Source organism: Ischnura elegans, assembly GCF_921293095.1.
Source record: "Ischnura elegans chromosome 13 unlocalized genomic scaffold, ioIscEleg1.1 SUPER_13_unloc_4, whole genome shotgun sequence".
Classification (NCBI taxonomy): domain Eukaryota; kingdom Metazoa; phylum Arthropoda; class Insecta; order Odonata; family Coenagrionidae; genus Ischnura; species Ischnura elegans.
In genome coordinates, this window is record NW_025791660.1 from 348,822 (window position 1) to 372,888 (window position 24,067).

Consider the following 24,067-nt stretch of genomic DNA (forward strand, 5'->3'; position numbering starts at 1 on the left):
TACTTGGTACGCATTTCATAGAAACATGTAGATGGCCCATCATCCCTATTGACACAATATCATCATTCATTTCTCGTTGTGCTGACGAAAATTAACTATTAAACTCCTCAGTGCAGCTTTGCATGAGGTTTAATCAGGACATTTGTAAGATTTATGTGAATTATCCTGAACGCGAGAAAATGTTACATGCACAAAGGTGACTTTTCTGAGTGAAAGCACACAACATGAATAGATCATCTCACTTTTGAGCGCATGTGGAAGTTGGGATTAAAAATAACAGTGAAAGACTCGGTGCAAAATACGCAATAATAATAATACAACACAATTATACGTTTACACATGTGGTGGTCAGGGCCGCTCCTTGTAGTGATGGACTTGATGCGGACTATGCATAAACAAGGCTGCTCACATGTGTGAGCATGTATGAATATCTGTCAAGGTAACCACTCACCGCAAAACACTTCCAACAAATGTTGCATTGATAACGTTTATCTTCAGTGTGTATACGAATGGGTTACTAGGTCGCATCATGGCGTGACAGACTTGCTGCAGACGTCGCAGAAATAAAGCAACTCTCGGGTTTTTTGCACAAATGTACTAAGAGGCTCTTTGTCGAGAGGGACATTCAAATTCGCCGCACGAGTAGGGTTTCTCCTACGTGTTGTTTCGCATGTGACTCTTAAGTGAACGACTCTGAGTGAAAGATTATTTTGGCGGATTCTGCGTGAAAAAGGTGCGTGCGTTTGCATGTGTCCCACCACATAGCTTCTTCTGTAAAAAGAATTTTCTTACGCTCTGGACGACTAAGGCTTCTCTCTCGAGTGTATACGAAAATGTGTCACTGAGTGGTTCTTTTTCGAGAAGACTTTTCACACTCGTGTCATGATTAAAGGCCTTTCTCAGTCGTATGCAAACTCATGTGACTGTCGAGAGAACATATCTTTGTGAAATGCTTGCAGCAAATGCTACAAGAGTAAGGTTACTCTCACGTGTGTGTTCGAATGTGTGAGGTGAGGTGACTTTTCCTAGCGAAAGACTTGCTGCACAGGTGGCAGATAAAAGGCTTCTCTCCCCAGTGTTGTCGCATGTGACTCTTAAGATGATCACTCTGAGTGAAACACTTGCCGCAATTGCTACAAGAATACGGTTTAACCCCCGTGTGGGTACGAATATGTCTAACTAAGTTGTCCTTTTTCGAGAAACACTTTTCACACTCGTTGCAAGAAAACGGTTTCTCTCCCGTGTGCGTTCGTACATGTCTAACTAAGAGGCTCTTAATCGAGAAAGACTTTTTACACTCGTTGCATGAAAAAGGCCTTTCTCCTGTGTGGGTGCGTGTGTGGGTAACAAGTTTGTCCCTCGTGGTGAAAGACTTGCAGCACATTTTGCAGATATAGGGCTTCTCTCCCGTGTGAATTCGCACGTGACTTTTGAGAGTACTCTTCCGAGTGAAAGATTTCTTGCAGATTCTGCATGGAAAATTTTTCTCTCCCGTGTGCGTATGTACATGTTCAACTAAGCCGCTCTTATTCGAGAAAGACTTTTCACACTCGTAGCACGAAAACGGTTTCACTCCCGTGTGCGTATGTGCATGTCTAACTAAGTCGCTCTTATTCGAGAAAGACTTTTCACACCCGTTGCAAGAAAACGGTTTCTCTCCCGCGTGCCTACGTACATGTGTATTTAAGTCGCTCTTCTTCAAGAAAGACTTTTCACACACGTTGCATGAAAAAGGCCTTTCTCCTGTGTGAATACGTACGTGCGCGTACAGAACGTCTTTTCTAGAGAAGGACTTGCTGCACACCTTACATATAAAAGGCTTCTCTCCCGTGTGTGTTCGCGAGTGAATGTCGAGATGACCTCTACGAGCGAAAGACTTTCTGCAAATGCTGCAAGAATAAGGCTTCTCTCCCGAGTGAGTACGAATATGTCTAAGTAAGTCGCTCTTAATCGAGAAAGACTTTTCACACCCGTTGCAAGAAAATGGTTTCACTCCTGTGTGGGTGCGTGTGTGGATAACAAGTTTGTCCCTCGTGGTGAAGGACTTGCTGCACAGGTTGCATATAAAAGGCTTCTCTCCCGAGTGTGTTCGCAAGTGAATGTTGAGATGACCTCTATGAGTGAAAGACTTGCTGCAAGTGCTACAAGAATACCTTTTCCCTCCTGTGTGTGTAAGTTTGTGTACGGTGAGGTCCCTTTTCTGAGTGAAGGACTCAGTGCATTCGCTGCATGAATATGGTCTCTCTCTCTCTCTCAGACCCACGTGATTGCGTAGATTTCTAATGCTAGATGACTTTGAAGATAAACTTTGTGTAGTTGATTTCTCTCCTACAGTGAAACTTCTCGTCACTCGTCTTCTATTTTTCTCGTCCCCTTTTCCTCCACCGGTTTCCTTGTTGAGCACATTTTCTTTTGGCATAGGCTTTAGTCTTTTCCTATCCAGCCCACTTAAAGCATTTGAGATGGTAGGCTCGCAAGAACTGCTGTGTCCGCTTGATGGAAGTGCTTCCAGAGACACATCTACGATTGATGATTCCGCTGCAGCATCAAATTTACGAGCAACAAAATGAATTGTCATGTGTTCCATTAGCTCTTTTTTGTTGTTGAACACATCTCTGCAGTTGAAACAACTATATGAATCTTCGTTTGAACTGTAACTGCTACCTGGATTTTCGATCAAGCGATTAAGTATCTCCTCATTGCCTCCCATGATGGTCTCACAGCCACTTTTGTAATTTCTACTTATTCTGATAAACCTAAGGTTATGTGAGGTATTTTGTGCATCACAACCACTTTTCTCCCCAACAACAGCCATTGCGGATCCACCTCTGCTGCTTTTAAGTGATTCAATGTCTTTGGTATTACTTTGTCTGTCATCAGGAATTGAGCAACTTGATATCTCATCAGATTCAGAAGCACCACATTTTTCCAAGTCTCTATCTATCAGATTTTTCTCTATCTCTTCATGGGATGTTCCATCCTTGGAATCAATTTGTGTCACCAAAGGTGAGGGACCAATGCATTCATCAATTGAATGATTCCTTAGATTTCCCTCTGCAAGCAGATATGAACTTGATGTAGTTTGCTCGGGCATTTCTTCGGCAGCCGGGACCCCTAGAAGAAAATTTCAAACAGCAACTAACAGTCAAACATGAAATTTAAGACTACAACATCTTCTACTTAAAATCCATTGAATGGAGGGAAAAATGCACAAGTCAGGTGGAACAATAGCTGCCCAAGTTGGACTTGAATGGAGTCTCGATGTAAATGAATGGAGGGGAAAAGAACACAGCATAAAAATGACGAGGGCAACAGGGGGGTAGTAGAACAAAAAAGACGAAATCATTATACAAATAATCAAGCACACACATATGACTTCCAATTGCAGGAAAAGAATAAAATTAGACCCCTTTCAGAATTGGTCCTTTAAAAAGGAAAAAATATTTTCTTTTCAATCGAATATTTAATGATTGGTGAGTATTTTCTAAATTAAAAAGGTTCCTAACAATGGCAATCACAATAAATTTTGTGGTACCACAGATGAGTATCTAGAAAAATTATTTTGAATTTTTCCTGGATTAGTTTTCATAGAGGTAATTAAAAATTTAAAGATAAAAGCAATGAACAAACAGCCAAAAGAAACTCCCTTGAGTGAAATATACCCAACTGTCATGAGATAAGCAATGGTTTGGAGAGACACTGGGGGCAAATATTCCAAGTATTGCACGCAAGCCTGAGCTCTTATTTGAGTTGGGATAGTGGCATTTCCACTCTTTTTCAGTATATGCAGTTAAATCATTTCCCGGAAAACCACTTCTAATAACTTGAGAAGATATTTAAAGAACATATAAAATGCCAAGGGGAATCAAAGCAGAAATTTTCTATAATTAGTAAAAAAAATCACCACAGGCTGCCATCTTGTCTTACGTCCTGCAGTATAGTTTTTAACAGAATTGGTCCACTAGATCGACGTCAATTTTCGTTGTTGTAGGATGTAACCATATCGGATTTATTTTGGCTATCCCTTTCAGCATCAATGGCATAATCATGATGCATTTTAGAAAGAATAAGGACTAATTTATTATTTTGGGTCAGTATGACATTATTGTACAATAGAGTATGTGCACATTTTTGGGAAGTGATCATAAAAAAGAATTTAAACCTCAATTAGGCTAAATTCCGAGTCTGAGAATAGAGAGGTACTTTTTAAGCGAGATATTAATTATTAAAATTTGCAAAATTAATGATGCGCTGAAACACCAGTCGGCCATATTCTCAAGGCTGTGACGTCACAGCCTTGTGACGTATTTCCCTTTACACAGATCAGATCCACCAACTTTTTCCAATGCACACGTAGTTTATTGAATCATAAACACGATCATAACACGATAAACACCTTGCACGCTGATGAGATGGACCAGAATGACGTCACATACCGAGGAGCCAATAGATGAGCGTTTTCGTCTGCCTAATATCGTTGCGAAAACAATGCATATTAAATAGCAATTATTAAACAAACTAAGCAACAATTAATGCTGCTAATCGAAAGTAATGATATTTAAGATACACTTTATCGAATAAACTGCATTTCAATCGTATTCCTCCCGAGTGCACATACTCTATTCTTCTGTGAACTAAAGAGAGATAAATCCCCAGCTTTGCTTTTGCTAGGGAAAATTTCTCTTCAAATTCACCTCATTTCTTTTTTTTCACCTGTTGTATGTATGTCGTATAGATGTCGCCACATATGTGTCGGTGCTGCCACTTGTGGTGGAGTGTTGTTTGCTGTACAGAAACCGGCAGTCTTTCTGTGGTGACTACATTGTCAAGACCATGTATTATAACGGACCAATAAATCTACATCATGGTGTCAGAAGTGTCGCAAAGTACCAGTTTCTTTAAGTCTGTGCTACGACTGTTATGTTTCAAGTAAAAGTAGATCGAAATGCCTAAAACCGACGAATCCGACCGGCTTGAATGAAATACGGGTGTTCAACCGCGATCACAGACTACGATCGGCATGTCAGGCCACGTGCGTCCGATGGAGACAGAGGGCAATATCGCAGTGAATTGGAAACACTGGTTTCAAACTTTCGAAATATATCTAATTGCCAGTGGTCTCGTGTCAGAAAAGGAAGAACGACGGGTGGCATTATTACTCCACTACATTGGCCCCTACGGGTTGGAGGTTTTTAACTCCTTCGACGTGGACAGATCACAAGTTACTTTTGTTTAATTGGTGAGAAAATTTAATAGCCATTTTCTGCCAAAAAAGAACCTGACTATGCAAAGATATAAATTTTTTTCAAGACTACAAGGTCAGGATGATATCGATGTATATTTGACTGACCTGCAAAATCTGAGTCATACGTGCGAGTTCGGTAATTTGCGAGAGTCGCTGGTAAAGAACATATTTATACTAAATATGAATCGGCGACATCATGTGGTTAGAGAGAAGCTACTGCAAGAGCCAGACCTCGATCTCTCTAAGACATTTAATCTCGCCAAAGTCATTCTATCGTCACAGCGAGATGCGGAAAAACTGGAAGTGGCTGATGTAAGCTTTGTTCAACGTTCGCGCCCCGGTGCACCATCACGTCGGACGACCACGCAGAGTTCAGCAACGGCACGGTCCACGGGAAATACGCAGACGCCCGCGCATGCGCAGCAACGTCAACCGTTCGGGCGGCAGCTGCTCAGATCGCCGCGGCAGACTCAATGCTCCAAGTGTGGTCAAGTTCATCGCTACAAGTGTCCAGCAGAACAGGTTCAGTGTCGAAAATGCTCTAAAAAGGGTCATTATGCAAAATGTTGTTTTTTTCGTGACACTATTAAAACTGTGACGGTCGATGCTATCGATCAAAATGATTCTTTGTTTTTGGGTATCATCAATTGCCAAAAAGAATCAAAGCCAAACGATGACAAACCTGTGATGTGTCATAATGTTTTATCGTCAGCCTGGCAAAAAGAACTAATAATCAATGATATTAAAGTTTCATTTATTTTGGATACTGGTGCCATGACGAATGTCATATCCTACGAAACATTTAAAATGTTAAATATTGCCGAGTCTAATATAGTACAAACATCAATTAGAATAAGTGGATTTGGGGGTAGTGAGGTCAAAGTCAGGGGAATAGTTAATTTAAAATGTGTACTTGTTTCTGCAAGGGTTGTGTCAATTAAATTTGTGGTCGCTGACCAACCATGTTTTTCTGTTATGGGGCTCACAACATGTCAAGAGTTGGGACTAATCAAGAGAGTTTTAATGACCTCTAATTCTAAAATATTTGTACGAAGTGTCACATTTGACTCACTATTGCTTAAATATTCTGACCTTTTTCAGGGTTTGGGATGTCTCCCATACAAATGTACTCTAAATATGCACTCTGATGTACCACCCAAGGTTGAGCCTCTCAGGAAGGTGCCATTTTCTTTATACTCAAGGCTCAAAGATGAGTTACAGAGAATGGAAAAGCTGGGAGTGGTAACAAAGGTATCTGACCCAACACCCTGGGTAAGCTCAATTGTAATAGTAGAAAAAAAGTCTGGGCAGTTGAGGATCTGTCTTGATCCTCGTAATCTTAATCGGGCATTAATGAGGTCTCATTATCCTCTGCCAACTATTGAACAAGTAAGATATAAATTCAAGGGTGCTAAAGTATTTTCTCATCTTGATGCTTATCCAGGCTTTTGGATGATACCATTGGAACCAGGTTGCTCTAATTTATGTGCTTTTCAAACCCCTTTCGGCAGGTATAAATTTCTGAGGCTGCCATATGGACTTCATTCTGCACCAGACATATTTAGCAGGATCATGACAGAAATATTTTCTGATATCCCTGGTGTTTTGGTTTATGCAGATGATATTTTGGTGTGGGCAGAAAATGAAAGTATACATACTGAAAGAATTCAAAGAGTTTTTCAAAGGGCTAAGGAAGTAATCTTAAATTTAACAAATCAAAATGTCATTTCAAAGTCAAGGAAATTAACTTTCTAGGTCATATTTTTGATGAGAATGGCATGAGGGCACATAATTCTAAAGTAAGGGCCATATTTGAAATGCCTAGACCACAGAACCCTAAAGAATTGAAAAGATTTCTTGGTATGGTTCCTTACTTAAGTCCCTTTTTAAATAATTTGGCAAAAGAATCTGAAACACTTAGAAAACTTCTTGCTAAAGATGTTGTCTGGACTTGGGATTCAAATCATGATAGTATATTTAATAGATTAAAGAAAATTATAACTACTGCTCCAGTGCTTAGACATTTTGATGTTAACTTACCAATCACACTGTCAGTTGATGCTTCTAGCACTGCTGTTGGAGCTGTTCTATTGCAAAAGGGTCAACCAGTTTCATATGCTTCAAAGAGTCTTACAGAAAGCCAGCAAAGGTATGCACAAATTGAAAAAGAATTGTATGCTATTCAGTTTGGTTGTCAGAAGTTTCATCAATTTGTTTATGGACATATGGTCAATGTTGAAACAGATCATAGACCTTTGGTGACATTGTTTCAAAAACCATTGGCAGATGTGCCTAGTCGCCTGCAAAGAATGATGTTGGCACTTCAGTCCTATCATTTAAAAGTTATTTATGTTCCTGGTAAATATATGTTTATTGCTGATGCACTGTCAAGGGCTCCTCTTCCTGAAACTGAAGTCACTGACATTGAACAGGATGTGGAAGTCCATATTAATTTGTTGTTAAATAATCTAGCCATGTCTTAGCAAAAACGTGAAGAATTTATTGCTGTAACAAATGATGATCCAACATTGTCAGTACTCAAAAAATATTATTACGAAGGCTGGCCAAGCTCAAAAATGAAAGTGGAACAGTGTGCTAAACCATACTGGAATATGCGCTCTGAAATAAATGTAGCAGGTAACTTAGTTTTTAGAGGATCCAGTCTTGTTGTCCCTGCTGCCTTACGCCATGAAATTTTACAAAAAGTCCACATGGGTCATCAAGGGCTAATTAAAACTAAAAGTTTAGTTCGTGGCATAATTTACTGGCCAAATATGAACTCTGACTTAGAAAATTTAATCAGTCAATGTGAAATTTGTGCCAAATTCCGGTGTCATAATCCCCATGAACCAATAGTTAATAACCCAATTTCTAAATTTCCCTGGGAACGAGTTGGAGTCGATTTATTGTCCTTTAGAGGTTTGACGTACTTAGTAATTGGAGATTATTATTCTAAGTACTTTGAGTTGGCATTGTTAAAAGCAGGATATACTGCATCCTTAGTGGTCACCCAACTCAAGTCAATTTTTGCTCGCCATGGCATCCCAGTGTATCTGGTTAGTGACAATGGCCCTCCATTTAGTTCAGCAGAATTTAAAACATTCCTTTCTGAATGGGAAATAGAGCATGTTACCACGAGTCCTTACTATCCAAGATCTAATGGCCAAATTGAAAGTTTTGTTAAAATAGCAAAAAGTATCCTATTAAAGAGTCACGAGGAAGGCAAAGATCCTCATCTAGCCTTGCTTCATTATAGGACCACTGCTAAAACCAATTTACCTTCACCATCAAAACTATTAATGGGCCGTCAGTTAAGATTTAATTTGCCTATTTCTCTCCAAAATTTACAACCGAAGACAGTGACGTTTAAAGAATATCAAAGGGGCGTTAAAAAGCAAAGAACTTCCATGAAAACCTATGCTAATCAGAGAACAAAAGAATTGCCCACATTAAAGGCTGGGGATCATATATACTTCAAAAAATTTCCAAATGATTATTGGCATCCAGCTGTCATTACAGCTGTATCAGAAAACTGCCCCAGGTCATATTACCTTAGGACACCTGATGGAACTATCTATCGCAGAAACCGCCATCATTTGAGGCTAAAGTATAATAGCTCGAAATCATTTCCACAATCAGTGCAAAATTACAATAACCTGGCAAAACCCCCCACTCCCAAGGCAATTCAAGGAATGAGCTCTCAGGTTTCAAGGGAAGGACAGGATGACCAACAACTATCAACACCTAAGTCTAACAGGTCTAGGTCGGGTCGACTTGTTAAGCCCCCTAAAAGGTACTCTGACTCAGAGTATCCTTAATTGTGTTTAAATCCTCATATGTATATATTATGTATTATTTCCAAGAATGTTGTTGGGTTCATTATATTTTTATTAAAAGTTATTTTGTTATAATGGAAGGGAGATGTTGTACGTATGTCGTATAGATGTCGCCACATATGTGTCGGTGCTGCCACTTGTGGTGGAGTGTTGTTTGCTGTACAGAAACCGGCAGTCTTTCTGTGGTGACTACATTGTCAAGACCATGTATTATAACGGACCAATAAATCTACAACAGCACCAACGTTGGCCTATTCAGCAATTATTTTGCTAAGGGAACAATAGATTTTTCTTCCCTGCTGTTCATTATATACATTGATGAACTCTGCTCCCGCATTAGCAGTAAAATACGTTTATTTGCTGACGACCCTGTCATCTACAGCGAAATTAGTGATCACTCTGACTATGAAATTCTATCATTGGACTGAAACAACGTTCATTTCTGGAGCCAAGAGAGGGGACTTGAACTTAATCTGAGAAAATACATGATGGTACATTTCTTGCTGAATTCGTGCATCTATAACCATGTTTATGCAGTGGATGGTATTAACATAGAGGCAACATACAAAGTGAAGTGCGTGGGAGAAACGATAACCTCGAACCTATTGTGGGGAACACACATAAGAAATATTTGTGGCATAGCCCTGAAGAAATTATGATTTTTCAAGCGTATTGTGGGAAGATTTTCAGATGAGAAAGTAAAAGAACGGTGCTATTTTGCACTCATCCGACCGCACCTCGATAATGCAACGAGCGTATGGGATCCGGCGAAGAAAGACTTAATCAGCAAACTGAAAAAAAAATACCAAGGAAGGCTGTGTGGTTCGTCAAAAAATGCTACCATTGTACAGAAAGCATTACCCAGATGTTATGTGAATTGGACTGGGAATTATGCAGATTGAATGTAGAATTATTTGATTGATATCAAGAATTCGGCTGTTTCTTAGCCATACTGATTTCATTTCTGGAGCACACCTATAAATTTAATATTATGTCAACCATATTTTCTCCTCCAAGGAAGCTTCATGCCTAGTTGTCAGTAAAACCTAACAAAGCACCATTGCTAATCCCAAGGACAAAAGGGTGAATAGGAATGCACTCATTTAAAAGATTTTCGCTAATTTTCCCACGAATTTAAAATGGTCCTAAAGCAAAGCTAATTTTTGCCCTCATTTGACCAAGTTCCATGCTTACATTTTCAATGAACCCTGAAATTTACTTTTCATACTCAATTCTCAAACAAAATGCTCCATTCTGGCTTTTTGGGTATATAATTTTGAGGATTCGCACCGCTTTTCACCGACATTTCTGGAAAAAAAGTGCGTGGCTACTACGAGTAATTTTTTTCCTTTCAATAAACTAGTCCCCAAGCTTGGTTGAAGCAAGGCAGCATCCTTTTTATCGATTTGATATGACTCTTTAACAGTCAAAAATGCCAAATAGAGAAAATAAAGAAAAAATTCTTAGCCATTGCTCATTTACATACCCAAAAATTTCAGTGGAACAAAAATATTTTGTTAGGGAAGACCATTAAAAACGATTCAAATGACTACGAAACAGTAAGTAAATATAAAACTTCTCCCCTATCCAATTACCACTTAAAATAAAGACAACAGGAAATATGGATGGATGACTAATTCAGGTTCTTCATCCTTCAGAATCAGTCACAATAAGGCCGATTTCAGAAGAGACCACTTTCCACATTCCTACATTCTCCGCATGGCAAAAGGAAATCCAGATTTTTCTCATCTGAAAGCGGTCTGAGTTTCACGACCAGTTGACGCTGTTGATGCTGCAGTGCCTGGCCGGTTAGAAATGGGCACAGTGGAGAACACCGCATAATTTGACTGGTATAAAGGCATCGGTAGGGACATTAGATTATATTAAAAAACAGCACCGCGCCATCTGAAAGTGACCTAAGCCTTACTTGTATGCAACTATTTGAGGCCCTTAAAAGCACTCATCCATGGCTTCCATTGCGGACTTATGGGACACTGTCAAATTTTCAATAATTGCTCTAGTCACAGTAAAAGTTGGCTAAACAAAAGCATTTACCTGTAGATCTTCCACATTAACATCAATCCCGCCAAGTATAGAGTTATTTGCAACACGTAAGAGTACTCACCAAATGCTGACTCATGGGCAGTAGTTGAACTCTCAAATGGGTCCCCATCCTCACTTAAAGTATGCTGGAAGTAATCATCAAGATATTAGTCATGCACGCAAAGAGATTCAGGACTTTTTTTTGAAAGGAGTGATTTAAACTTTTTTATACACCACATTATATCAAAATTTGGAATTCCACATAAATTTTTTCCTTACAAAATAAAAATATTTTCAACACTTCAGGGAATTAAATATTATTCCATTTTTTTTCAACATGTAAACGGTTTTTGATTTATGTTCCGCCTGCATTGTGATATTATCTTCATTAGATAGCTCTGCAATGGATGTATTTTAGTTCATGTGATACCATGTAATAATTAAGGTTTCTTTGGCAATGAATAAACTGAAATTTCATAATGGAAACTAGGCATCTGAATGAAAAAATGGGATAAAATCTGACACTGCATTGCCGAAAAAGATTTCCACATAGAAAAATACGAGGGGCGTTTTTAAAGCAACTACCATTTTGACATAAAAAAACAAGAAGTAAATTTTTTTTTTCAAAAATAATTTATTCACTTGAAAGGCCATACTTTACTTTTCTATATAATTCCCAATGCTATTGAGGCATTTATCGTATCTTGGGACCAGCTTTTGTATGCCATCGTTAAACACGCTTGCCGCCTGATTAGACAATTACTGCTTCACAGTCGTTTTCACTTCATCATCATCGGAATGGTGCTGATCGGCCAGATGCTTCTTCAAGTACATAAACAAATGTTTGCTCGGCACTAGAACGGGACTGTACGGAGGGAGGTTTAATTGTTCCCAGCCTAAAGAAGTGATAAGGTCTTGAGTTTGATCTGCTGTGTGTGGACGGGCATTATCATGGAGCAAAACGACACATGCACTCAGCATGCCACGTCTTTTGTTTTGAACAGTGCAGTGCATTTTTTGTACAGTTGCACAGTACGCTGCTGCATTTATTGCATCGCTGCAGGTCAAAAAATCGACTAGCAAACACCCTTAATGGCAGGACAGCACCATTCCGATGATGACAAAGTGAAAACGACCGTAAAGCAGTGGTTTTCTAGTCGGGCGGCAAGCTTCTTTGACGATGGCATACAAAAGCTGGTCCCAATATACGATAAATGCCTCAATAATAAAGGAAATCATGTAGAAATGTAGAGTAATTTATGGCCTTACAAGTGAATAAATTAATTTTGAAAAAAATAATTTACTTGTTGTTTTTTTATGACAAAACGGTACTTACTTTAAAAACACCCCTCGTAAAATTTTTAGTGAAAATTATGGAGATAATGATGAACAGCTGACATTTGTAAAATGAAAAGTAGAAACAAATTTTGAAAAGTGCTACATGTAAACATCAAACCTAGGACATTAACACTGGGCTACCGCTCCTACTTGAAGGGAGACCATTTCTATGGGAATATATTAGGTACATAAATGTTGAACTGCATTCCACTTTTAAAACCATTGGTTATATAACCTAATATGGGAGGAGATTTGTGGACAGCTCCCAATGAACTACAACACTACAGAGTTTGATTGAAATGTGAGACCTGATTTTCTTAACCCATTACCGGCCGAGTAAAGAAATACTTGAAAATATACAATTTTTTCTTTTCAATTGACCTAATAACATGCTAAATAAGGTAAATTGAAAATATGGGCCTTCAAAAAAATTTGCTTATGGTAAAAAAAAAATGTTGCGTTTTCGCAACGTTGGCCGAATCCGGTATCTGTATGCAGTTATGCAACCCGCATTACGATACATTGCCGCCTCATAGGAATATGCTGTTTTTACTGTCGGATATAATCCTTTACCTTTTTATGCCACGTATATGACAAATATCGTCATATTGGATAAATAAAATCCTTAGATATTATGTTTCCAACGAGATGTTGTTATTTGACCAAACTCCACTATAAAATATACATGCTTTACGGTTTGAAAGAAATAAGTCAAAGCGAAAATTTTCTCAGAAGAGCATGTATTTCACATTTTTTCATTGAATTTAATTTTATCATTGCAGATTGAATTACAAAAATTAATGGCTAATTATGAAATACTCAAGCATTTTGGGTGCAATGGAACATAAAATTTCGTACATTCAAACATGGTTGTGCTTTTACACTGTTTCGGCAACTACTGAATTTTTTTTAACTCTCTGGCCAAATTCGTCCCTTCATGCTTCACGAATCCGCGATGAATTATATGGCCTAACTTTTTATATGTTTATGGACGCGAATTGCATAGGGGTACGTCATCTACTGACTTATTCACTTCACTTTTTAGATGTGTCCCTGCTAGATACGATTTGGAGTCTACCAGTGAAATTTACTTCCGTTGCATAACCTGTACAATCTCCTGGCGTTAGTGCAAACGCTGTTCAGTAAGTTGATAAGCTAGGACCGTTTTTCCCCTGAATTCTAGTGCGGTAATTTTCATTTGCATTATCAAGTAGGTCCACACCTCCCATGTATTTACCATACTCCCCAATAACACGAATGGTATTTTCTTTTATTAACATAGAATAGTATGGCAAATAGTATTTTCTTTTTTCTTCTGAAACTTTTCCCTGTGCCAAATGGAAGCAAAAAACTTGTATTGCTGTCCACAGGGACAATCTATTTATCATTCCAACGAACAATACTAAGACCTTGGGCTTTATCAAATGTTTGTTTTCATGTTCCTCTCGGTTTCACGTCGATGGTTTTATTATATTCTATCAGGCACTCCTCCGTTATACGTATTTACTCGTATTTTCACGGATGGCTCCATTGACAAATAATCCTTTTTCTTTCAAAACAATAAATAGTCTTCAAGATGAAAAGAAGTTATTGAAAAACATATGATGATTCGAGGGATCAGGGATAATCTTGAGAAATTCCAGAATAACACTAGCTTCCAAGCCTAAATTTCGATATAATAAGTAATTTTCTATCGCCTGGTTGAACCCTAAAACCGTCTGAATAACATAAGCACCAAAGTTAAAAGCAAAATCTAAAAGGCTTGTTTTAAAAGAACATTTATGCACTGTAGTGACCAAAATAAGGTACCATTTGCTTATTATTTCAAAATTTAGGCGCAAATATTCCGAATTGTAATAAATTTTCAAGTCGTCAAATTGAGGTCATAATTTACAAATCTGTCATTTTTGTCCAGACAGGAATTGTCTGAAAAGTGTGGATTATTTTTTATTAATCTAAATATGTTTTGGTTCAATCATTGCCGAACCATAACTACGCCTCATCGTCTTCATTCACCTAATATCCTGTTGTGGAAGTCGGTGATATCGCTGAATCGTGAAGTAAGGAAGGACTAATTCGGATTAAAAGTACAAAGTTGTGTGTTCCATTCCACCCGAAATGCTTTCATGTAATTCATAAATAATCATTATTTGTTGTGATAAAAATGTCAATTAAAAACTGGAAAATACGTTATCTTCTGTAAAAATATTCACTTTCACTCATTTCTTTCAAGCCGTAATGCATCTCTAATTTATATTGGATTTAGGTAAAATAATGCAGCATCTCATTGGAAATATAATATCTAAGAATTTTAATTATCAAATATGACGATATCTGTCAAATACGAGGCATAAAAATGCGTAGGATTATATCTGACAGTAAAAACGGCATATTCCTACGAGACGGAAATACGTAGTAATGCGGGTTGCATAACTGCCTATAGATATCGGATTCGGCCAACGTTGCGAAAACGCAACATTATTTTCCGGATCTGATTTTCGCTTAATGTTGACTCCCTGACGAAATATAAGCTTTAATATCTGTTAATTGAAATTTCTACTTCCACATGGACGAATAAAAAACTTAATAAAGGGAATAGTTACTCTTAGGAAAAATTATTTATCTTGCTTAACAGGAGACTCGAAAATTGACACATTTTGAGTATTTTTATAAATATCGAAATACTTATTAAATGTCATTATAATCTCACTAAAAATCAGTTTAAACTTATTTTTATCGAAAAAAGCGAATTCTAAACGAATAAAATTCAATTGAAACATTTTTTTTGCATTTCTCAATAATGTTGCGTTTTCGCAACGTTGGCCGTAAATGGGTTAATGAGCAAGGAATTATCAGTCCTGGGATTTCATATTGTAAAATAAACATCTTCATGAGGCATGATTTATTGGTCACAGGATAGTTTAAAGTAAAATAAATATCATATTGATATTTGCTTCATCGGTACGAAGATTTAACATAGAAAAAATATGAGGCAAGAAAACTACAACAATTAAATACAAAATAAAGAGGAAAATAAGACTTACTTATAGATTAGAATATGTACTTGTTCCAGTTATAAGTAACTTTGAATCAAATAGGTTACACTGTCTGTAAATACTTGTACCTCAGCCTAAATAAGATGAAAGGAATTTGAAGAAGGGTCACTATACTTCCAATAAACAGTACCACTGGAAATCCACACTCTTGCGTTGCAGGAGTACGGCTCTTTGTTACTCACCACAGGGAAAAAAGTGGAGCTTGGTCACTTGTAAAGCTAGAGCTTTAGATCATTTGCACCTCACCCCCTTGCAATGAAGGCAAGCAAGTAGGCCACTTGTTGAGGTGCCAATAAAAGTAGCATAAACAGGCCAAACACTGTTTGCTCGTGACCAATACATGCCAACTTCCTTTTGTGTGCTATTAAACGCCAACCATGTGCAGGTTAATAACAAGCATCTATGTTAGGCATTTGACACCAAAATAATGGGTAGCTTCTGACAATCACAGGTAATTTATGTCATCATGTGAAAAAGAGCAAACACATGAAACACTATGGGCCACCAAGGAGCCCCACGTCCCCACTGGAGGGCTAATAAGGTTTAGTTTATCCATCCCAGGATTTTATAAGGCAAGAAAACTACAATACAAATGTAAAACATGAAAAAAAACACTTTTTTAAGATAAGAAAACTTATTCGAGTAATTAGTAAATTTCAATCAAATGGGTTACCTTTAAAGCTGTGTAAAAATCTAAAAGTCCTAGCATTTTCTTTGATTAGCATTTCTGCCCACAATCTCCTCTAACAATTCATCAAATTCCATAGCAATAATTCTATACATACATGGTCATTCTCCTCAGGAGATGGTTCCTTCTTTGCCCCGACGAGCATCCAGTCCAGGTCTGCCACCATGGCTCCCCTGCCCTGAGCTTCCACCTTTTCGCCTTGGGAAGCAGTTAAGGTATTGGGCTGCAACATAAACCCCAATCATCATCATTAATGATTGATAGACAGAAATATTAAAACAAAACTTTAGAGAATTCATCACACGAATAAAATTAAAGTTAGTTTCAAATGGATATAGTCTTCATACTACCCTGCAAGCTGCCTCAAGGTAATTAATGTTAGGAATTTATAATATGTATTTATAATTATTTTGTTAAAACTACCACTTTACTATATTTCTGTTACTTCTTATTTTCATCGCAAAATCCCTGCAAAAGCCACCTGATGATCCACAGGCCAATCGTTTCTGGAGATGAAGAACTCCAGATAAAATCTTATTCATAACTGTAACTTATTTTACGAAAGAACTTTGCATGAGAATCCATAGCTCATAGGTAATAACGTACATTCATGGTTAATTAATAGGGTCAATAATGGAGGATAAATTTAGTGTACATTTTGGTTTGTAATTCAGTTTAGAGACATCAAACCTTTTGACTAATAAATTAAACTTACTCAGACAAGATATAACAGAAGGCCATTCTGAGTTAACAAAAAAGAGAAATCTATAGATAAGCTCCTTATAGGACAAAGCTTGCATAGCTTCAATGGGAAAATATAAAGGTTCATTTACTCTGCATGGACAACTGATAAGTAGGGATGGGAAAATTTCGCCATCATGAATTTTGCGGATTTAGAGACAAAGTGTCCTGGTAGAGGTAAGACATTACAATATACCCCAAAGTGACAGGGGATATGACTTTTGAACTCACGAAATGTTGCAAATTGTGTCCCAAAATACGAATTTTTATTTTTTTGGGGAAAATTTTATAACTGTAATTTCAAGCACAGGAAAAAACATTACATTACACGGAATGGTTTCAATTCGATTAAAATTAACACAAATGGGAGTATTCCTTAGGTATGTGGACGAGTGCAGTTCCTTGTAGCGTAACTAATGTTATGATACAATCCCAGGAGGATGGCATCGCATGTTTTCAATTTTCTGCAATACTAGGCAATATATGGCAATCTCACATCCTTACTCTGAGGGAATAACCGTCTATTTGCTCTCTGAGTCGAACAATAGAAGAGCAATGTATGCAATTTTTTCTTATCAACATCACGAATGGAATGTTAAATTAGTTGAGGAATCTGGAGCATGCTGCTTGAACCGTTGTCACTCCGTGAGCATTAAAATCAGATTTCAGTGGTAAATCCAGAGTAGAACCGTCCGCTAGCCCGGTGCTAGCCTGATGAATGCACCCATGGATTGCACGTGCCTGAATACCTGCTGTTTGGATCTCTACCTTTTAGCTATGTCTGTCAAATAACTGTTTATCCAGTTGCCATTGTTAAGTATTGCTGCTGGTGTCTCAGACATTCTAGTTATTTTGACGAGTTATTGAAGTGCCGAATGAAAAATTAAGAAAAGGGACAGGGCTTTTCAGTATCAAAAGGATGGATTTTAGTGTATCGATAAAAGTATGGTAATATTCAAATTCTGCAATTGTCAGGTAGCTTGGGAAAGGAAAGACTCGATTGAAAAACATTGAAAATCTTTGAAGCATCTAACTGCTGCCAAATTTGGTAAGTATGGATATTCTTTAAAGTTACGAACATCAATCTCTATCTGTATCAACTGCTGCCATGAATAACCAAATTGATCATCATTTTGGAAAGTGGGTAGTATGAAACTTTCTCAAAGCTGACATTCTTCTCTACAAATTGGAAAATAAGCACATGAAGTCATTTTTGAACGACAGAAATAGAAGGATCAACAACTTTCCTATTTCCACATGGTGATTTATTGAGACCGACCATGGTTTCGTTGCAGCGTAAAATTATCAAGGTCGCTGTAACGAAATCATGGTCGATCTCTAATAATTACCATGTGGAAATAGCAAAGTTGTTGATGCTTCTATTCCTGCGATTATGGATTTCCACAAAGTTACACCCGCTACTGTTAATTATTTTTGAATGAATTGGTAGAGTGCAAGTATATGAGTACAGCAGCTTTTTGTAAATTAAGTCAAAGCATTCTAATCCTTTCCATAGTCATAGGAAAACTAACATTTTATTTACCGCTGTGAATAATTTAACCTCGCTACTGGTGCTGGAGAAATTACCTACATTTGCCAACTAAGGGACAAATATATTCCTGATCTAAAATACAACACGAAGACTCAACTGAAGGACAAGTAGGTAATAGTTTTTTGTGATAAAACAATGGAAAAGAGAGGAAAATGTTTTTGTGATCCAGCTAAAAATTGTTGAACTTCTTGATAGTGCATTAAACATTGTAGTTGGTGACGTGTGTATTTTGGACACAGCTAATTCAAAAACGTGTTCAAGAGCAATTTTAGACACACTGAAGAAATATGAAATACCACTCGATAATGTAACAGCATTACTGTCCTACTCTGCTCGTTACATGACAAAATGCTTTCATGCAATGGAGGATTTGTTGTCAGACAATGTTCTGATAATTCAGTCCTGGGCCCATAAACTTAATTTAGTACTGTATACTCTTGGGAAACATCTGCATATTTTGCATCAAGCAGTATCCAATTTGAAGATGGCATTCCTTAACACATGAAAAAGGAAGCGCCTTTATAGAAAACATATTTGAATACAGCCTACCCCTAATCAGCAAGTGCCACTATTTCCTCATCCATTTTTAACCAGGTGGTGCTTCTGGCATGAATTAGTGGCATATCTCGCAACACAAGCAAAGGAAATTGTAGGGTTTATACGCATTGAGGACATGACGAGTGACAATGCTGGGTTGATTTTCTCCATAGTATTTCAGAAGAAGACAAGGAAGCAATCCAAATACAGGCTATGTTCATCACAGAATATGGCAAACACATTGTTGAAATGATCACATTTCTGGAACGACACTCACAGCCACCTGCACATATTCTAGATGGGCAGCTTTGGGGAATTCAGCAAGCACTTGAACTAGTTGCATGAGGGAGTTACGGGAGCAATGTTATTAAACTGCTAGAGGATTGTGGAACGAGAGTCAGTAGGGGCGAAATGTGTGCAGTCCTGTCCAGTGCAGCTTGCCATGCTGTAACCAAGCTACTGGAGTTATGGGCTAATGATCCCACTTCACAGTTTTGTAGGTATATCAATCTATTTGACCCAGCTGATATAGTACAAATGATTATCACAGAAGAACTTGAGCAGAAAATTAAGAGAATAAGTTTGTGTTCCAAAGTGGATGATATTGATGTAATGCGATGCTACAAAGAACTGAAATCTTTTCTGAAGAATCCTGTAACTGGAAAGCTAAAGGTGCATGTTAAAGCAGCATTGCTAGGGATGTCACTAACATTTCTAACATTTAGTGAAGCTGTGTTGAAATCGATTTGGATTTCTTGAGTAAATGTCGACTGTGAACGGTTCTTTTCTACATACACAAGAGTGTTGGGTGATAAGCGTTATCATTTAGCTCCAGAGTATCTAGAACTTTTTATTGAAGTATACTTTGAAGGTTGAAACAAACAAAATCTAGTAGATCATGTAGTGTAAGTATGCAAAATGTTGAGTGGCATTGACTCTCAGTTATCCTGGTGGCTTGATTTGACTCTACAATGTTACGTATGTTGTTCTAGATCCAGTGGGACTTGTAAAAAGAAGTAATTCAGATTGGAATTTACATATTAGAAATAACTAAAACTTACTTACCACACTGAACAGCATGCAATTTTTACACATGTCACATTTCCCATTTCACTACTGACAGGTATTACAACATACTTTTCAACTGAGATCCAATTTGGTGGTTACACCACTGAGGTGATTGTCTGTAGTCATGACATAGCTACAAGGGAAGTGTAACATAACCGAGATATATTTGGTTAAACTATGGTACTGACCCTTTTCTAGGTTTTAAAATAAAAACTAATCTAAGTATATATATTTAAACTTGCAGTTTTTAGAAAACACCGAAATGTCTATTTGAAAGAACCGAATTTCCAATTCCAAAGTACCCCTTTTTTCCCTCTGAAACCACCAAAAAATTCCTATCCCTACTCATAAGTGGTGTTTTCTAAAGGTATTTTTACATCCAGGGACTAAATAATAATGTGCAATGTAATTTAAGCAGAATGTCATTAGTTTTCCCGGAAATAACTGAACCATTTACAACTTATTTGCTCAAAAGATATAAGACTGTGCTTTTAAACACGTGAAGTTGCTTTAGGTGGAAAAAGAATATATCCATGATAGAAAATATAAAAAACAAATAATAACATCACCACTTAAAAGTATAAATCCACTACTTACCATGGCTTCAATGATATGCGATTTTCATGTTTCATAACCTCATAAACAGACTTATATGCTAAGCTACATCAAGCAGATTGAACAGTTCATTGATTAGCCAAAGGAAGTCCAGCTACCAGTGATGGATGAAGCAAGAAAGAAATAGACATTGGAATAGTAAAGGCAAAGGGAGCATTCCACAAAAAAGAATGATCTACTCACAGCTGAGAATACAAATACAGAGGTAAGGAAACAATGCATCAGATTCAAAGTATGGAACATATTATAAATGGTGGCTTCAAAATTTACAGCTGCAGAACAGCAAAGAGATAATTGTGAGTTTAAACTTCCACGCAATATTGCTTTGATGATATCCATTTTCAAAGCAATTGACCTGTTTTAATTTCTCTTCTAGGTGAATGGTTTTTCATGATAACTTCTTGATTTTTCTACACGCATTCCTATTTTTGGCCATTGTTCTCTTGGTTTTCCCTCTGTATGGCTCTATCAAAATCACCTACTGCAGCACTGTATTCCTGTGACACAGAAGGCCTACGACTGCTGGGAGGGAATGATGCCATTGATGGAATCTAGCTAGCAGCTACATCATGATGCCACGATCAATCTGTTTCAGTGCACCTAATTATATAGTACTCAGTTTAACTCTCAATTCCTAACATCCCCCCTTCCGCTCCATAGTAAACTGAAATGAAACTGTGTTTGCATGATCACATAACAAATGACTGCTTAGTGCCGAGATGACAGAGAGCTTACTTGCTCAGTGAGCAAAGTTGAGCTGTCAGTTTGGCAAAATCCAAAAAATCTGTTATTTACATTTAATTTAAATGATTCAAACATGAAAGCTCTTCCGTAGTTGTTCATGACTGAACAGGCAAGGCAAAATGCAGTACGTTTCAGATGAGAAGCATTAATAAATTATGCAGAAAGGTATGACATTGTGCCGTAGAAAAATTAAATTACACTTGGTAAAAGTACACTCACCAGGTCATCAGTGGCCAATGGGTCTACGGCATCACTTGTTATTGCAGCTGGATCTGACATGCAGAGCACAGGAGAGTTCCCTTCACTCAGAGGGTCTTCACTCTCATCTTTCACATGAAACTAGAAGAGTAATGGGCATCACTAAATAAAGGGAGAACAACAATTCCCTCATTCGATAATGAAAACTCCTCGTTTAAGTGAGACCACTCCAGCTGGCCAAAATACTCATGAGATTGTTACTACTCACAGATCAAACTCCAGCATATAAACGCTCAACTAGTGAGGGGAAAGCTACACCACCAACATCACATGGTAAGAATGAGAGTATTGGCCACTTACAGTAAGGGCCACTGTACATTGAATTGTCTTCATCATTTCTTCACCTAGGCTTACAAAAAGGATCCACAAGAGTTTATGCTGGTTCCTCCGTTGAAATAATGGAGGATGATGGCTTGAACGAATAGAGGGCAATCATGAGACACAGCCTTGTAATAGCCACCACTAATGGCTTGAACAGAGATTTGACAAGGCTATACAAAAGTATAGTCCACAGGATAAGAAAAATTTCTGTCAACAGATCATCAATGCTGTACAACTGCTATTGACTTGCATGAAAAAACATTTGTGTGGTTCCACTTCCTGCCTCATGTGTCACTACTAGAAAGAACAACATCTGAAGGGTGCATTATGCCAGTGACTTCCCACAAAAATTCTTAAATTTATAACAGACACACCCCCATTCCTCATACAACTGAGAAATTTGTAAAACTGAAGGTGATTAGACTCAGTTTTCACTGTGAATGAGAATAAAACTTACCAACTTATCGTCCCTGGGCAATAAGCAGTCTGGCACAGGAATGTAAACTTCAGTCATTTGGGCTGAGCATGCGAACTCTGAAGTGATTTCAATAGCATCTTGAATGCAGTCCTTAGTCTCCACACAAGGCTCTGACTCCTCATCATCTGCCCCTTCTGCTTCAAAACTCTGCAGAAAAAGTAACGGATAAACATTTATCTCTTTAAAAACACAAATATGGAATACTCTAAGCATTGCAAAGAAGAATGTTACAGATATTGCCTCTGCTATTATATAAAAAATAGCCTGGTCTCTGCATGCCTGTTAATCAAATACTGAAAAACTTCAGCACAAACTGAAAAAAATTTGACACGAAGATCCCTGATATTCCAAGTTTGCACAGTGTCTTTTATAAATATCTTGGGGACCATGGAATCTGCCCTTTCACAGCAAAATACATGACGGAGAATGGAAATTATTCAGATGTATCATTTTTCCATTTTTTCAAATCATGAGAAATCAAATGAGAGACTGAAGGTGAATTTTTTGCAATTAACAAAATGAATAAATCAAGTTCCTTATTTTTGCACTCCATTTGCTTCTGCAAATGTCACTTTTGTAGTAGTAGTTGTTAACAGGCCAAATTCACTATTTATTCTTTTCTCAACATTAGAATCATGGAAAAAACACGTGGAACATGTTTTCAATGCATTTTTTATGTTCTCTTACCTCTTGTTAATACTCAAATAAACTCCGGAAGAGAAAACAGGGTGTAATATTTATGCAGAAAGAAAACAGACCTCAAAATCATCCTCTGTTCCAAAACTATTTCATGAAATGGTTTTTTAAATTACCCTGTTGTTATTATCCTTAAAACATGCGAAACCAATCACACAGCAATTATGTATTATGCTCAAAACAAAGTTCCTACTGCCTGTCAATAGATGGCTATAGCACTGATTGTTGGTCAATTTTGAACTACCAGAATAATCATGACTCAAGCTTAGACATTAAGTAAAGAAACTGCTCAACAACCATGATGAATACATCATGGCATTAGATACTTAGTGTTGAGAGAAGAGCACCATAAAGTTAACCGAGATGCTGCTATAACAGAAACACTGTTACACAATTGGTATCATTGCTTCAAAGACAATCATTTCAATGATGACAACTGTCTATGTGAAGAAAGGCCAAAAACCTCCAGAGAAAATCAATTGGAGGCATTTCTCAATGAAGATCAATGCCATACTCAAGAGTCTGCTTTGTATTTGGAGTTGCCCACCAAGCCATTTCCAAGGGATTGCATGCATTGGGAATTTAGTGTCAAGCAAGGAAATTGTGTTTGCAATGATTCAACAGTAATTCCACAGCATGAAATGCTCAACCTCACATTACAAGCCTAGAAAATTGAACATTAAAACCTAGCTGGAAGCACAGTGCAAAGGCTGAATGCACCCACCAAATTCCCCAGACATTGAATCATCTGATAATTATTTGTTGCATTCAATAATACATGGTCCGGCAAATCAGCAGTTGCACTCATATGAATACATTGAAAAATGGCTTCATTCATGCATAACCTCAAA

The 24,067-nt window shown here is 37.5% G+C and overlaps 1 protein-coding gene across 1 annotated transcript; it reads right to left on the bottom strand.

The window, feature by feature from the left end:
• Positions 1 to 342: 342 nt before the first annotated feature.
• On the bottom strand, positions 343 to 22,662 carry LOC124173237 (oocyte zinc finger protein XlCOF6-like). The gene is made up of 5 exons (XM_046552764.1): positions 22,500 to 22,662; positions 21,683 to 21,802; positions 16,304 to 16,429; positions 11,207 to 11,270; positions 343 to 3,114 (listed from the first exon to the last, which is right to left on the bottom strand). The coding sequence occupies exons 1-5, from the start codon at positions 22,554 to 22,556 to the stop codon at positions 986 to 988; spliced, it is 2,496 nt and encodes an 831-aa protein (XP_046408720.1). The 5' UTR covers positions 22,557 to 22,662; the 3' UTR covers positions 343 to 985.
• Between the last annotated feature and the right edge of the window lie 1,405 nt (positions 22,663 to 24,067).